This window comes from Dermacentor silvarum, chromosome 1, assembly GCF_013339745.2.
Source record: "Dermacentor silvarum isolate Dsil-2018 chromosome 1, BIME_Dsil_1.4, whole genome shotgun sequence".
Classification (NCBI taxonomy): domain Eukaryota; kingdom Metazoa; phylum Arthropoda; class Arachnida; order Ixodida; family Ixodidae; genus Dermacentor; species Dermacentor silvarum.
In genome coordinates, this window is record NC_051154.1 from 438,647,824 (window position 1) to 438,664,837 (window position 17,014).

General features: G+C 43.0%; 1 protein-coding gene across 1 annotated transcript; it reads right to left on the reverse strand.

The window, feature by feature from the left end:
- Positions 1–12,236: 12,236 nt before the first annotated feature.
- Positions 12,237–13,103, reverse strand: LOC119448800 (transcription factor SOX-7-like). The gene has a single exon (XM_037712018.1). It carries the CDS (start codon positions 13,101–13,103, stop codon positions 12,237–12,239), a length of 867 nt encoding a protein of 288 aa, XP_037567946.1.
- Positions 13,104–17,014: the final 3,911 nt, after the last annotated feature.

The following is a 17,014-nucleotide window of genomic DNA, read 5'->3' on the forward strand; positions in this document are numbered from 1 at the left end:
CATTTCTTTGTTTAAAAGTGCCTGCGAAGTGGCGCTAACCTACTTATCAGGTCCAGAATTTTCGATTAACACTGCTTCCAAAAGCTCGCATTCTAATTTGGTTTTCCACGGCCAGAACTTCCGTATTTGTCATCCGCGGATAGCAACAAAAACTTTTGTAGTGTAGAGCAATATTCAACCCTTCTTTCGATTTGCAACACCTGTAGCGTTGTCGTAGCCTGTCGTTCAAGCACTGGCCGGTCTGTCCCAAATAAACATGACTACAGTGCCGCATGGATCACACTTATGCAAGTGTTTTGATGTACAACAAATCCTTTCCTGACTACCCGTGATGCGTTTGCACAGTTGTGCCAACTTGCATGACCCAGAGAACACAAGATCCACTCCATACATCCCTGCGACTTTCCTTAAGTTGTGCAAAACCTTGTGCACATATGGCACAACCGCGAATAAACACCTCTTCTGCGGGGTGCCTACGTTTACCGCTGGCTCTTTGCTCAGCTGTTTAAGCAGGGTTTCTGCAACGGCATCAAGGAGCAGATGTGGGAAACCGGCCTGCTGTAATGCTCTTGCTGCAGGAAAATTTTTCCAAACAACGTTCACAGTTGACAGTAACGCTTGTCCCATCCATCTCGCCTCACTCTGTCCCGTCTTTCGCGCTTCACCACACTCAACTATCCATCGCCAGCGGGTCCAAAATTCCACTCTTCTGACTACAACTGCTATCCTTGAAGTGAACAAATGAAAAATACACAATTCTGTAATCTCAAAAAGACCATAAAAAGTATTTTATCTTTGCACTCCTGGTCTTCACATGCCAGTTGCATGTAGCTGCCTCTGCTGAGTGTGGCCTCCAAGATCTGATAGTATTCTGAGGGTTGGTTAATGTATACGTAGCACTGTCAATGCAAATGAGTGTGTTGATGCACAGTAACAGGTTCAGTCGCCTATGCTAATTGACGTTCGCAGGACCCCAAGAATTGGTTGAATTATCCGAAAGATGAAATTAACAATGGCAGAATAAAAGCAGGTATTTTATATCACCCGAGGTAGTCTGTAATGTTTTCCTGCTTGCTCTTGAAGCACAACTCAGCCGACATGTATCAACATGTGCCAACATGTTAAACACTGCCTCAGTGTTAAACTGTAAGGAAAATTTAAGTTGGGGATATTTTGAAAAATAAAAGTAAAGTAAAGGCAAAGTAAAACAGCTTGACACCAAGGGAAGCAGTAGAGCTGTTTCTTGAATTTCTTGTTTTTCAGACCTTAGCTGCCGCTGCTCGCATGAGGGGACACTGTAGAGGCTGAATTCACCAAAGCGACATGCTTATGCATTCGAATGAGTGTGTTTTGTTCTATAGCATGTGGTTTCTTGTTTGGACATTGCAGTGCGTTCGAAAGTAAAACGTCAAATTAACCGAGGTCAAGTTACTGAGAGTTCACTGTATATATGTGTCATTTTTCGTTGTATTGTAGTGAAGGTAGCCAGCATAAAACTGTCTTTTGCTGTTCTTTTTTTTGCTAAGGCACGCCGCAGCTATGCTCTGATAAAGTATCGGCTTGCCAAGTGGCATCTTTTCAGGAAAGCTTACGCCATAACATCTTGTACTGCTATAATCAGGAACCACAGAACTAGATCATGGAAGTCTACAAAGCTGAGGACTTGCCGAACTAAGATGCAAGTGTTACAACACGAGTTACCTGCTCGACATGCCACTCAGGCACTTGACTGATGACAAAACATATATTTAGGGAGTTTCACAGGCTATAAAGACATTGTGTAGACATATCTGAAGAAGAACATTAGGACTTAAAAAAAGGACAATACCCAATAACAGCCCACGCGGCACTACAGTCGACACTACAGTCCATGTCTACAGTCTACTTCGGCACTACAGTCCACACGACACTTCACTCCTTGTCTGTCATACTCTTTTCGTCCCATCCTAGCCCTGTTTGTTACCTGTCCTAATGACGTACCAACCAGCCCAGACCAGCACACTCCGTCTGGGACTTCATACACGAGGCATGGATGGACCATTTTTGTGATTTCTCCCTTTCTCCGCTATTTACCCCATTTCCCTATATAGTCTTTCAAGCCAGTAGTTTCTATGCACCTACAAATTTATCGGTGAATTGTAGTGCAGATGTAAGCAACGACAGAAGAGTCAAGACGAGAGACATGCGGCAACTCTTTAACAAAAAGCTTTATTTTTGCTGACCCTTGTTTATAGCCGTCAGTCACTGCATTGCACATGCGCAATTCGCACCCTTAGGAAGAAAGTAAACTCTTTGACAAGTGTACAGAAGGTGTGCTGATACACACAGAGCCAAGTCGCGAAATCTTTTCAGCCTCAATTATTTTACGTGTTAGTTGATCACCACTTCTGCTGGAAACAGTACACTGAGCAAACGACGGTTCACAGTCACACGAACTGCAGTGACATTCAAGCCTACCATCACGCATTTTTCTTGACATTGTATGAGTGTTCTCTGAGCCGGTGATTGATACAGCGTCCCATTTGACCTATACAGGGTGTTTCAGCGAACACTTTCAAAAATTCTTAAAGGTTGCCTGTGGCAGATAGCACAATTCTAGTTCATGAGCTGGTCTACTCGAAGAGGCGGACATTGCTTGCCCAAGAAATTGTAATGCATAATCGAATAATTAACAGAAACTCACTAATTAAGTTTATAACTAATTACCTGATGGCTCATATTGCAATTCACAAATTGTAGCCATGCAGTTCGCAGGGCGGATCCACTTGGAACAAATTCTCGGGATGACACCAGTTTCGAGATATTCATTCCCGAACTTTGCGGCAAAATGCATTCGCGTTCCAGTTAGGTTCTTGACAAAACATCGCTTTTTGCATTGAAGCACAAAATTAACTGGAACGCCAATGCATTTTTCCGCAAAGTTCGGGAATTATCTCAAAACTGGTGTCATCCTGAGAATTATTTCCAAGTGGATCCACCTTGTGAACTCCACGGTAACAATTTGTAAATTGCAATATGGGCCATTAGGTAATTAGCTAAAAACTTAATTAGTGAATTTTTGTTGGTTAGTCGATTATGCATTTCAATTTTTTTTTTCAAGTAATGTCCTCCTCCTTGAGTAGACCAGCTCATTAACTAGAATTGGGCTATCTGCCAAAGGCAACCTTAAATAAATTTTGAAAGTGTTCGCTGAAACGCCGTGTATACTGTTTACCACAAGAGGGATACAATAAACCACGTTGCTAACACAGGTGACAAACGGAATTTGGTGTTTTGTTGCATATGTGTGGTGTGCTGTGACATTGCCTTTGATTACACAACTTTAGAATGATATGCAATTTTCTTGATATTGTGAGAGCTTATGAATGTAGGGTATGACGGCCAGTTTTATGTCTGTCAGATGCAGTGACCACATGACCTCTACTCTGAAAAGCGCATGCGCCGAGTGGTTGCCATGTGATCACTCCATCTGACAGACTTAAAGTGGCTGTGATACCATACATTCATAAGCTGTCTCACAGTATCGTGAAAACTGCAGATCGTTCCAAAGTTAAAATTGTCTTCTTTGCACCTCAGAAGCTTATAAAGTTGTGTAATCAAAGGAAATGCTTCAGCGCAGCACACAAGGGTAACAAAAAGCACAAAAATCTGTTCGTCACCTATGTTAGCAACATGAATTAGTGTACCCCTGTTCTTTCTTGTGATAAACAGTACATAGGCCAAACAGGACGCTGTATCAATGGCCAGCTGAGAGACACTCATACAATGTCAAGAAAAACGTGCATGACAGTTGGCTTGCATGTCGTTGCAGTTCGTGTGCCTGTGAACCATTGTTTGCTCGGTGTACTGTTGTCAGCAGAAGCAGTGATCAACTAACACGTGAAATTATTGAAGCTGAAAAGATTGTGCGACTTGGCTCTGTGTGTCAGCATCTGTACACTTATCAGAGTTGACCTTCCTAAGGGTGTGAATTGTGCTTGTGCAATGTGATGAGTGACGGCTATAAACATGGATCGCTGAAAATAAAGCTTTTTGTTGGAAGTCAGCACACGTCTATTGTCTTGTCTATTCTGTCGTCAATATCTGTGCTGCAGTTCACCAATATTTTGTACCAAGTCAAATTTATCACTCACTCATTGGAAGTTTCTTTCATCACAAATCAAATGTGGTTTTGGTACTGTGGTAGAGCATTCACATAATTTGCTAATTTTTGTTTTCTTCCAAGACTGAACTGGATGTAACAAGCAGCCGTGGCATTGCAAGGAAGCTTTATGTTAAAGGAATATATTGATACTAACGTCTTAACTGCTTAGTGCAATAAAGGAAGTTGTGGGTATTGTTTATTGTGCTTTCCTTGCACTTGTGTCCAAACTTAAATATGATGGTTAGGTTTTACTGAAATTTGCTTTTGATGCTTTGCATTATTCTCCTGTGTAAAGTCACTATTGTTTGTTTCACAGTTATGCGAAGCTTAAGTTGTAGCATTTTTATAGCCTGTTTTCACAGTCAACATGGCTTACTTCAGTGTTTCAGATGGCACTTTATAATTTGATGTAATTGATGTCTCTGCAGGTTACCGCATTATTGACTTGGACACCAGTGCGGTCTGGATGCAAGTGAAGCTACCGAGGGAGGCATGTGTGCATCACTTGTGCTGCTGGCCATCCTCTGCAAAAGTGATGGCTGGCTGTCAGTGCTTGGAGGACTTTCTGTTACTCTACACCTTGCGCTGTGTTGACTACTTCACACAGCGCAAGTGAAGGAGGACAGTATTTGTGCTGTTATTAAGAAGTATTAATTCTGTTCTGCCATTGAAATAAGGGAACTCGACAAAAAGCAAAAAATTTCGAAGTCTGACCTACATGGGAAGGCAAAATATATTGTGTTGTAGTTGTAGCTGTTAGTAGAGTCTTAATATGCAATAGAAGACTTTGATGTTTCATAGAAAATATATATAAGTCTGTTATAAGTTCTTAAGTTACTGTTATATAAGTGTCATTTGTTGGCCAGGATGATGTAAGCAGATGGTAAATAAATGCATGGTTTGACATTATAACCAGGTTTGTCTATGGCATTCACTATTAAGGTGGACCATTGCATATTCATGGGTGCATATTCAACCATCACATATTGCTCCTGCACAAACAATTCCTACGTACTAGTGTTTGTTCTTAGCAGCTGATGTTGGCTATTATGCAATTTCTTGAAAGCACATGCAGCTACCGACACATGATTTTTAGAGCAGCAAGTCGGAAGCAAAGAAACTGATTTTTTCTGTGGTCTAAGCTTAAATGATATGTTTAAGAAAAATGAACATTTGTGGAATATATTTACTTTCCTGCTGTGAGAACCTATATAGGAGAACCTCGGCACATTGGATGTGCATGCTGCTTCTCTTGCTGTTATAGCCAAAATGAAAAATTGTTCTTATGAACCAGTTTCGAGCTTTGCATTATGCACTTTTATTTGCAGTTAGCATCTATATGCTGTGCTATGGACAACAGCAAGACAAGTCAGGCAAACCACCATGTGCAACACTTTAAAGATTCTGGCTTAGGGCGAGTTGATACTATATATAGTGCAAGACAGATCAGCTGCCCGTACAGCAGTGCTGTCAGCATTACACGGCTGACAGCACCGCAAACCTTTAAATTTATATTTGTTTGACAGATAATGCATTCTAGTAGTTTTCATGTCGTATATGCATGAAAATGTAAACAAGAACTGGTGAAAAACAGCATTCTTTTACGTATATAGTGTGTCTTACCACAAGGTAAAGTACACATATCTTGGTAAGATACACCAGATATATACGTAAAAAATGCTGTTTTTCACCAATTCTTGTTTCACATTTTCATGCATATGCAACATGAAAACTACTAGAGTAAATTATCTGTCAAGCAAATATAAATTTAAGGGTTTGCGGTGCAGTCAGCGCTGTCATGCTGACAGCACTGCTGTTATGTATGTCTACAAATATTCTGCAATGTCAGTTGAGTGTTGCTTGAATGTCACATACGTACGTTGCCTGAAAGCTCAAGTGACAAAAGGCAACATTCAAATTACGTTGTCAGCAAGTTCTGTTAACATTATGTTAACGTCGTGAACGTGCTGCTCAACGCTGCCACGTTACGGCCCAACGTTGTCTGGCAATCAAAAAAGAGGACATTAGCAGCATGTAGGCAACGTTCTACACCGACATTTGCGCACATTCAAAGAACGTTACGGCAAGATTTTGCATTACTTGGGGCACCGACTGGCAGAGCCGGGACGCGCGAAGCAATACTATGTATACCGACCACACGGTTGCCGACCTTATGCCACCTTAATATGCCGCGAACGCCATGCGTGAAGGCCAGCTATCTGGCACTTCTAACAGCGGAGCTGTTGTAGGTCGAGGCTGCGCCGTCCGTCTGTCCACCGCTGTCACGCATCATCCATCTCAATCATCACCCATAATCGCACGAAAACCACTAGACAAGAAACAATCTCTGAAACCCCCACAAAATCACAGAAACTCCCAGATAATCGCACAAAATCAGAGAAACACAAGAGAACCACAGATCCTCTGTTTCAACAGATTTCACATTGAGTGGAAATGGGTTTACTTTTTTCTTTCCCCGCTCTGCCGGCGCAAATGTATGGCTCTGCTTCACCGTCTATGTGGCTTGCTCACACTAATGAAAGAAGAGATGGAATGATATGCAAACTTTATATGTCCGTTAGGTGATGTCCAACTTAATAAAATTGCGAAAAATAGCTGCGTATTCGTTAGACGGTGCATGGATTCCGAGATCGCGCCGTCCCGCGTTGCCACGTACAACGCAATACGACGCTATCTCTGAGCCTTTCCTTTTGGGACGCCGTAATTTCGCCGTTGGTTCCAAAGTTAGTAGACTGATTTTGGTAACGTTCATTCGTCCGAAAACGAAAGGCACTGCACCCAAGACTATATGCATCGAAATAGGAGAGTTAGATCTACTGAGATGAATTTAGAGCACAATAAGCTTGGTTGCCGTCTGAGAAAATACAATTGGCATAATTTACAGCGCATCGACATTAAACAACTAGTTCTGGAGAAACAGGTGCTGTCCAAATCGCAACTCCTGCGACAGTTCTTGTGGAATAGCGGAAACCAGTCTCGAAGGCCATGCGTTTGTGTTTTAAAAGCGCCGAAAGCAAATGGGAGGGTCAGAAACACGGCATGGCTACCATTATCATCTATTCTGCAAAACATGGTGATCATGATGTGTTTCAGCCTCTTGCATTTGCTTTTTGCATATGCTGTCCGCAAAAGCTATGCCTTGAGACTCGGTTACGCTACTCGAAGGTACCGTTCGCTGGGGCTCGGATTTGGACACCACATATTATTTACAAAGCTTACCGCAAATTCAAGGGCTAAAAAAAATAGAATGAAAAAAAAAACGAAGTCGAGCGTGTGCTGTGCGTTTTGTTTTCCCTTTTTCGACCACCCTTTGAATGATCCCAACTTCTTGGTCTTTCCACCGTACGTCTTGCCGCTTCTACCTGAATACGTGTGGTACATCCTTATCCCAAATGTACGCACTCACACAAACAATAACATTTTCAGGAGATATATATTTCTAGTCCCACTACTCCTAATAGCTCATTCACGTTTAATTGTAGACAGACTTTCGCTGGAATGTGGCAGTGTTGCCATACTTTAATCCGCCTTTTGCATTGCGCTGTGGCGCCACCTTAGCGGGCTCCGCGAGAAACAATGTGTACGGCGTCGGGGCCCCGCGGGACGCAGAGACACGCTGCAAGAAGCAAGCTGAGATGGGTTTGTGCATTTGTCAGTGTTGTAATTTTTGTTTTGTGTGAGTGGCCGCTTGTTGGACAGGATGCCTAGGCCGGCAATGACTCTGGTGCAACTTAAAACCACAAGTCGTCGAAATATGATGGCGGGATTTCGTGCAGCTACGTCGACAAAACCAGTCACTGTGCGATGTGCCTCTGAACGAATACATCGCACCGTAACGCGATTGCCACAGCGCCTACGCTTGTATTCCTGTTATTCATATTTGGAGCACACATACGTAGACAGTATGTGTGCTCCAAAATTTGCAGGCAGTGAATTTGTGTTCAGACATAGCCTCCCACACATAGACAGACGACTTAGGGTCATAATTTGTTGTCAGGTCGTTTTTATTATTCGTAACATTCGGACTGGTAACTAAAGTACATGAATGTCGTTTTCTGTTTAAATAACAGGTTAGATGGCGAAGTCAGAATCTTCATATAGGCGGAAAAAGTAACTGCCTTCTCGTTATCCTTTTCGTAAACACTGTTTTTCTTAGCCTAAACACAGAGATGAAGATGTAACATCGCGTGGTATGATGAATGGCATGTTGATGCTGCATCCTGGATTTTTAAGTCTACTCGCGGTATGCAAAAATCACTTGACGAGTGGTTTTCGTCGTCTGCGACAAAGCAACCGTCTATAGACCAAATAAGTGGGAATTTTCAGAAACGTTAGCGCTAAAGCCACTTCCGTACAGCTCCATATATTATCACGTCGTGGTGACTGCGCAGATCAAGGTCGAGCCAAAACTGTCTGTCATGAATTTAACTCTTTATTGGGCGAACGTGTGCCCAGAAAAAAAAAGTTACACTCAAAGCACAACGTCTGCGGTGAGCACAGTCGTGGATCGTCGAAACCTGATCAACGGTTCGAGTCCGCTGGCTATTTATACAGGGTATTTCTACGGAGACTTCAAGTTGTATGCAAAAAATCGCCGTTTGGAATAATTGGAAGTTTCCGTCGAAGACATGCCGCCAGTGGTGGCGACCACGGGGTGATGGCTGATATGGAATATTAAGGCTGGTAATGAAGACGTCATGTGTGGAAGCGCTATTGATGCATCATATCTTGTGCCACATGAAGTTGGCAGCCTGTATGGCAAAAATAAGAGCTGGCTATCTTTTATCCACCTTAATGCAGTCTACCTGAAATAAAGAACAGATTTTTTCCCTCAACGCTTGGTTTGGCTTTGCTCCTGACAAACCCATGATGGCAGAAACGTGGCATCAATGCATGATTTAAGCATCAATGCTTAAGTCGCGCGGCAACACAGGCACAATTGCACATGAGGAAGAAAGGAATAAATGAACATGAGGAACAAAGGCGCAGGCAACACAGGCACAATTGCACATGAGGAACTAAGAAAAATGAAGCCAAAAATGCGTCTGTCGCAAAAAAAGGAAAATAAAAGGGTATGTCTAAAACACAACGCTCAGTAAGCTTACAGAAGCATTGCTTCAGTCAAACCACCTTTAAAAGAAGCTACTGTGGAGTGTCGTTCAATTATTTTGATAAAATCCTTATTCTCGATCGAAAGTATAGGTATTTCATATTTTAGACTTTGTTCATCGTAATTTGCTCTCAGTTTTGGTACTCTACATTTTATTGTTCTCAGATCACAATTCCGATTCATTACCATTAACGATACTTGCTTTCCGACTTTGACGGTCTTTTTTATTTCTGTATGCATGTAGGTCGGAAGCTTGGGTTTGTAAAGCTGGTCTGCCCTCAATATTCTGTGGCAGTCTCGGAACGACGGTGTGCTTTCGGTATGTTTTAAGCCTTCTAGAGCTCTAAATGACTTTTTTGTGCGACAAAAATGTTTTCAATATTTAAAGCAGTAGTGGTACCCCATATCAGGAGACAAAATGAATATGAGAACGAATCCTTTAAAAGTAAAGAATAGCTCTGAATTTCCTGAGAATTAAATTTCATATTTTCCATAATGCTCCTGTTACTCTGCATAGTTTTAATTTCAGATAATTTGTGTTATCCTTCACAAGTTTTCATGAAAAAAATACCTAGGAATTTAATAGAATCCACACGCTCTATCACGCTATTACGAAAATATAAAGGAACATTGTTAGCGATGGTTTTACGAGCTCTAAAAAGGGCGTACTTTGTTTTATTTGTATTACACTCATTTGGATCGAGCCATTCAGTCATTTGTATCTTGCCAAGTCATTTGTATCTAGCCATCCAGAGAGTTAACGCTGCGTATAGAAGTATGTTTTGTGTGTATGTGGGATAGAGGCAATATCATTTATGTACTGAAGAAAAAGCATTGGTCCTAAGTTCAAACCAGGTGTTAAAAACTAAGCTCTACGGAATTTTTAAAGATCGGTTATGGCAGATAGCATATTTCCTATCATTGAGCTGGGTTATTTGATCAAGCAGAGATTAGTAGCACGAGAAATCAAAAACAAATTCAACTAAATGACAAAAATTCACTAATTATCTTCTTAGTTAATTATTATACGACACATATTGCGATTTACGAATTGTAGCCGGTGAGCTTGTCACGCGTATCCACTTGGAATGAATTTCCAGAATGACACCACTTTGGAGATATGCTCCATCAAACTCGCCGTAAAAATGCACAGTTGTTCCACTTACTTTTATACCAAAATGCTGTTTTATACATCGAAGCACAAAAAGAAGAGAAAAACTGGAACACCCTTGTATTTCGTCCCACACTTTGGGAAATAATATCTCGAATCTGGTGTTATTCTGGAAATTCATTTCAACTTTCAAGTGTATGCGTCTTGCAACCTCAACCGCTACAATTCGTAAACTGCGATATGTTTCGTCAAATAATCACCTGAGAAGTTCATTAGTCAATTTTTAGTAATTAGTTGAAAATGTGTTTCGATTTCTCGCGCTACTAATGTCCGCCTCTTCGAATAACCTAGCTCAACGATAACAATTATGCTACCTGTCACAGGCGATTTTTTAAAATTTAGTAAAGCGTAATTTTGACCGCTCGGTAGGCTCTATGTTTCAGAAGGCTGAGTCATATGTCACACAGTTTTCGATGTTTTAGTTACCTTTCCATAAGTTCAAGGGCTCGCCCATCTATGCCCTATCTAGGAAGTTTACTTAGCAAGATGTGATGTTTGACGGAATCAAAGGCTTTCTTCATATCGAGGAATATTCCAATTATTAATAATTTTTGTTCAGTGTTTTCTATAAGCCATTCTGTAACATACAAAAGTGCTAATTCGGTCGATTTCTTTTTTTGGAATCCAAATGTATGGTGAAATTAACTTGAATTTCACTAAATAGTCAGAGAGATGACAAAAAAAAACAAGTTCAATAACTTTCGAAAAAATACCTAGCACTGATATCAGCCGGCAATTGTTGAAATCATTGTTCGCACCTGCCTTGCGAATAACACTTCTCCCGGCTAATTTGAGCTCATCCGGGAACAGCCCGTCTTGAAGCAAACAGTTGCATACATGAGTGAGCGGGAAAGCAATCATGGTAGCAACCGCTTTAATTGATTCAGCTTTAAACTCAGCAAGACCTGCTGCACTGCTACTGTTCAAGGAGTTAATGATTCCCATCATTTCCGCCTCACGCGTAGGTACTGCGAAAGCAATCTCTCTTACTCGTATATGAACGTAATACATGTGATCACTTGCTCGTGTCGTGGGGTTCTTTAATTTACCGGAAGATGAGAAGTACTCAATAAACCTATCGAGCAGCTCAGGTATAGAAAGGGTTACTTCGTCGATAGTGAATTCTTCCGGTAACGTATCAATGCTGCATGTACCCCAAACCTCATTGTCGGCTTTCCAGAATCTATGTTGATCAGTAATATTGTTAAAATTGTGCAAATAACAGGCATCTTTAGCCTTTCTGATTTTGGAATTCAATTTATTTCAAGATTTCTCGTATTCTTTGAATTTGTCAGCATCCTTTTTTTTCAGAAACTCCAAGTATAGCATTTTCTTTTTGTAGGCTGTTATAAAGTTCCGAAGATATCCAAGGCTTTCTTGCCTTTTTATGCTTTTTCCAAATGCGGAGTGGAAATGCGCGATCACAGAAATCGAACATTATTCTGCGAAAGCGAGAAAAATAAGACGCTGCATTACTGTCAGTTATCACCTCAGACCAGTCAGTGCGCATAATCACAGATATAAACGTATTTATTGTTGATTCGTTAACTTTTCTTGATCGAATCGACGTTTGCGGTACGCCGCGACTCGCACAGCAGTACAAGATGCAAAAAATAGGTAAATGGTCGTTTGCATCGACAGATAGAACGCCGGAATCAAGTTTTTCAATTCAGAGCCGACCACGCCATGCAACATCACCCTACAAAATACTACCGCCTTCAGTAGACAATGCTCGCCGTGATCACATGCCTTCAGCAAAACAGGCATCATCTGAGGCGGAAGCTCCACAATTATCCTTTTCTTGATGCACTTCCACGTGCCGGCACATGACCTTGATTACAGCGATGGTCATCCGACTCCCCGATGAGCGAGTGGATAAGCCGCATTGTCTGTTTGGGCGGTAGCCCAGCAGCAGTCTCCACAGAACACAGCTCGACAGCACAGGTTACCTCTCGCACAGGCTGCATGAATGTTCCAAAGATCTTGATCAAGGTCAGCTCAGCATAATTGTGGAAGTGTTGCGGCTGCCTCTTGAACAATTCAGCGAAAGCTCTTAAAGCAGCCACTTTTATAGGCACCACTTGTCCTTCGAGATCCTTGGTCGTAGCCGGGGCAGTGGCCGTCGGCATACGAGCCACAGTTTTCTGACCTGCGCCCGAAGCGCCGACTGGAGCAATACTGATGGTACCATGGTGTTTGCTCTTTGGCGTCGGCGGCAATGGCGGCGGATGCAGCTGCTGCTGGAACTCCGGGCTGCCTCGACCGTGGGCCGCGACCGTGGAAGTTCTCGGCTGCTGCTCCTTGTCCCAGGAACTGCCGTTCTTCAGCTTGCTGGTAACCTGCTTGGCAAAGCGCTCCTGCTCCATAGGCCGGCTGGCTTCACGCGGGATGTGCGCGTAGTCCGAGTACTTCCTTCGGCGGACGGCGGCAGCTTCGGCCACCTTGCGCTGGAAGGGCTCCTTGTCGGCGGCGCGGAGAGGACGCCACAGCTTTGCCAGGCGGCTGCAGAGGCGCCCGTTGCCTTCGTTCACGTTCGTGGCGGCCACCGAACGCTTTTTCTCCGGCGTGCACTGCATGAAGGCGTTAGGTGGCGGGGGAACACGTGATCGCAGCTTGTAGCAGTGTTGCACCTCACTGCGCAACGATTCACCCACCATGCCGGGATGAAAAGCCACAGGAAGGGTCATCGCTGCTGCTACTGCACAGCCTCAGACAAGTTGCGGTGGTTCTTTGCTGCTGCGGACCCAGGGGCAGGCGACGATGGCTGGCCTTTGCAGGTCTGCGGAGCCGGAGAGACCCGTTCTCGAAGAACGAGCTGCCCGATAGGAGTCGTCGTCTTTGTCTCGCGCAGAAGCGTACGTAATAATAATAATGATGATGGTAACGACGATGAATATCCCCATTTATGGCGCGTGCTCACTAATGAAATGTGCAGATATTTGGGCGGCAGGACGAAGTTTACGATGGAATAAATAAAATGTTATTCTAAGAACAGAAAAGAAAAAAAGGAAGACTATACGAAAGACAGGTGAAACGAGTGTAGTACATAAGTGGGCAATCTGACTAATTTAAATTAAGTTATTAAATACTTATTTATGAAGGGAATAAAAAGCTAAACAGTGAAGAATGTCCGAGATTCACTGAAATTAAATACAGTGAAATAAATTATGGACAGAGAAGTAGTGTGAAGCTACACAGATTTGCATGGACTTGTTTCTTTAAAAATATCACCGACGATTACGAAACTCCGTAATGCGAAATTTGAGCGCTTTACTATACGTGCCTTCATTTCGCGATGCATTGAGGCATCGCACCGAGAACCGCACCGACTGGCAGAGCCGCGACGCGCGAAGCAATACTATGTAGACCGACCACACGGTTGCCGAGCTTATGCCACCTTAATATGCCGCGAACGCCATGCGTGAAGGCCAGCTTTCAGGTACTTCTAACAGCGGAGCTGCTGTAGGTCGAGGCAGCGCCGCCCGTCTTTCCACCGCTGTCACACATCATCCATCTCAATCATCACCCATAATCGCACGAAAACCACTAGACAAGAAACAATCTCTGAAACCCCCCCGAAATCACAGTCACTCCCAGATAATCACAGAAAATCACACAAAATAAGAGAAACACAAGAGAACCACAGATCCCCTGTTTCAACGGATTTCACATTGAGGGGAAATGGGTTTACATTTTTCTTTCCCCGCTCTGCCGGCGCAAATGTATGAGCTCTCCTTCGCCGTCTATGTGGCTTGCTCACACTAATGAAAGAAGAGATGGAATGATATGCAAACTTTATATATCCGTTAGGTGATGTCCAACTTAATAAAATTGCGAAAAATAGCTGCGTATTCGTTAGACGGTGCATGGATTCCGAGATCGCGCCGTCCCGTGGTTGCCACGTACAACGCAATACGACGCTATCTCTGAGCCTTTCCTTTGGGACGCCGCAATTTCGCCGTTGGTTCCAAAGTTAGTAGACCGATTCTGGTAACGTTCATTCGTCCGAAAACGAAAGGCACTGTACCCAAGACTATATGCATCGAAACAGGAGAGTTAGATCTACTGAAATGAATTTAGAGCGCAATAAGCTTGGTTGCCATCAGAGAAATTACAATTGGCATAGTTTACAGCCCATCGACATTAAACAACTAGTTCTGGAGAAACAGGTGCTGTCCAAATCGCAACTCCTGCGACAGCTCTCGAGGACTAGCGGAAACCAGTCTCGAAGGCCATGCGTTTGTGTTTTAAAAGCGCCGAAAGCAAATGGGAGGGTCAGAAACACGGCGTGGCTACCATTATCATCTATTCTGCAAAACATGGTTATCATGATGTGTTTCAGCCTCTTGCATTTGCTTTTTGCATATGCTGTCCGCAAAAGCTATGCCTTGAGACTCGGTTACGCTACTCGAAGGTACCGTTCGCTGGGGCGCGGATTTGGACACCACATATTATTTATAGAGCTTACCGCAAATTCAAGGGCTCAAAAAAAAAAGAATTAAAAAAAACGAGGTCGAGCGTGTGCTGTTCGTTTTGTTTTCCCTTTTTCGACCACCCTTTGAATGATCCCAACTTCTTGGTCTTTCCACCGTATACATATACGTCTTGCCGCTTCTACCTGAATACGTGTGATACATCCTTATCCCAAATGTACGCACTCACACAAACAATAACATTTTCAGGAGATATATATTTCTAGTCCCACTACTCCTAATAGCTCATTCACGTTTAATTGTAGACAGACTTTCGCTGGAATGTGGCAGTGTTGCCATACTTTAATCCGCCTTTTGCATTGCGCTGTGGCGCCACCTTAGCGGGCTCCGCGAGAAACAATATGTACGGCGTCGGGGCCCCGCGGGACGCAGAGACACGCTGCAAGAAGCAAGCTGAGATGGGTTTGTGCATTTGTCAGTGTTGTAATTTTCGTTTTGTGTGAGTGGCCGCTTGTTGGACAGGATGCCTAGGCCGGCAATGACTCTGGTGCGACTTAAAACCGCAAGTCGTCGAAATATGATGGCGGGATTTCGTGCAGCTACGCCGACAAAACCAGTCACCGTGCGATGTGCCTCTGAACGAATACATCGCACCGTAACGCGATTGCCACAGCGCCTACGCTTGTATTGCTGTTATTCATATTTGGAGCACACATACGTAGACAGTATGTGTGCTCCAAAATTTGCAGGCAGTGAATTTGTGTTCAGACATAGCCTCCCACACATAGACAGACGACTGAGGGTCATAATTTGTTGTCAGGTCGATTTTATTATTCGTAACATTTGGACTGGTAACTAAAGTACATGAATGTCGTTTTCTGTTTAAATAACAGGTTAGATGGCGATGTCAGAATCTTCATATAAGCGGAAAAAGTAACTGCCTTCTCGTTATCCTTTTCGTAAACACCGTTTTTCTTAGCCTAAACACAGAGATGAAGATGTAACATCGCGTGGTATGATGAATGGCATGTTGATGCTGCATCCTGGATTTTTAAGTCTACTCGCGGTATGCAAAAATCACTTGACTAGTGGTTTTCGTCGTCTGCGACAAAGCAACCGTCTATAGACCAAATAAGTGGGAATTTTCAGAAACGTTAGCGCTAAAGCCACTTCCGTACAGCTCCATATATTATCACGTCGTATTGACTGCGCAGATCAAGGTCGAGCCAAAACTGTCCGTCATGAATTTAACTCTTTATTGGGCCCAGAAAAAAAAAGTTACACTCAAAGCACAACGTCTGCGGTGAGCACAGTCGTGGATCGTCGAAACCTGATCAACGGGTCGAGTCCGCTGGCTATTTATACAGGGTATTTCTACGGAGACTTCAAGTAATATCCAAAAAATCGCCGTTTGCAATAATTGGAAGTTTCCGTCGGAGACATGCCGCCAGTGGTGGCGACCACGGGGTGATGGCTGATATGGGGTATTAAGGCTGGTAATGATGACGTCATGTGTGGAAGCGCTATTGATGCATCATATCTTGTGCCACATGAAGTTGGCAGCCTGTATAGCAAAAATAAGAGCTGGCTATCTTTTATCAACCTTAATGCAGTCTGCCCGAAATAAAGGAAAGATTTTTTCACTCATTGTTAGGCTTGGCTTTGCTCCTGACAAACCCATGGTGGCAGAAACGTGGTATCAATCCGAATCAGTTCTTAAGTCGCTCGGCAACATAATTTTTTTTAATCGGTCATGTCGAAACGGAGGTGGCGTTATGCTAATGGGAAAAAACCACACTCCAGTTACAACATTGTTGCATATTTTTCCCTTGTTACGTTTGATTATGAAGTGCCTACTGTTCAGTATAATGACAATGCTTTCGGCCCTGTATCGACCACCAGGAGTGAGCACGCACAGCTTTCTGTCTTTTACGGAGAAGTGATTGTGCTCGGTGAATGATAGTGTTTACAAGTTAACTCTGGCAGCAGACCTCAACATTTATTTTTAAAGGTTTCTACTTCTCGAGAGCACCTTCGCGAGACAGTCGAATCAAATGGTTTTGAAAATGTTTTAAATAGTCCGACTCATTTTAAACAGATTCATTGATAATAATTGAAGTCTTCATAACCAACAT

Excerpts from the sequence above, each read along its gene's own strand:
- LOC119448800 (XM_037712018.1), bottom strand. The coding sequence starts at position 13,103 with ATGGTGGGTGAATCGTTGCGCAGTGAGGTGCAACACTGCTACAAGCTG.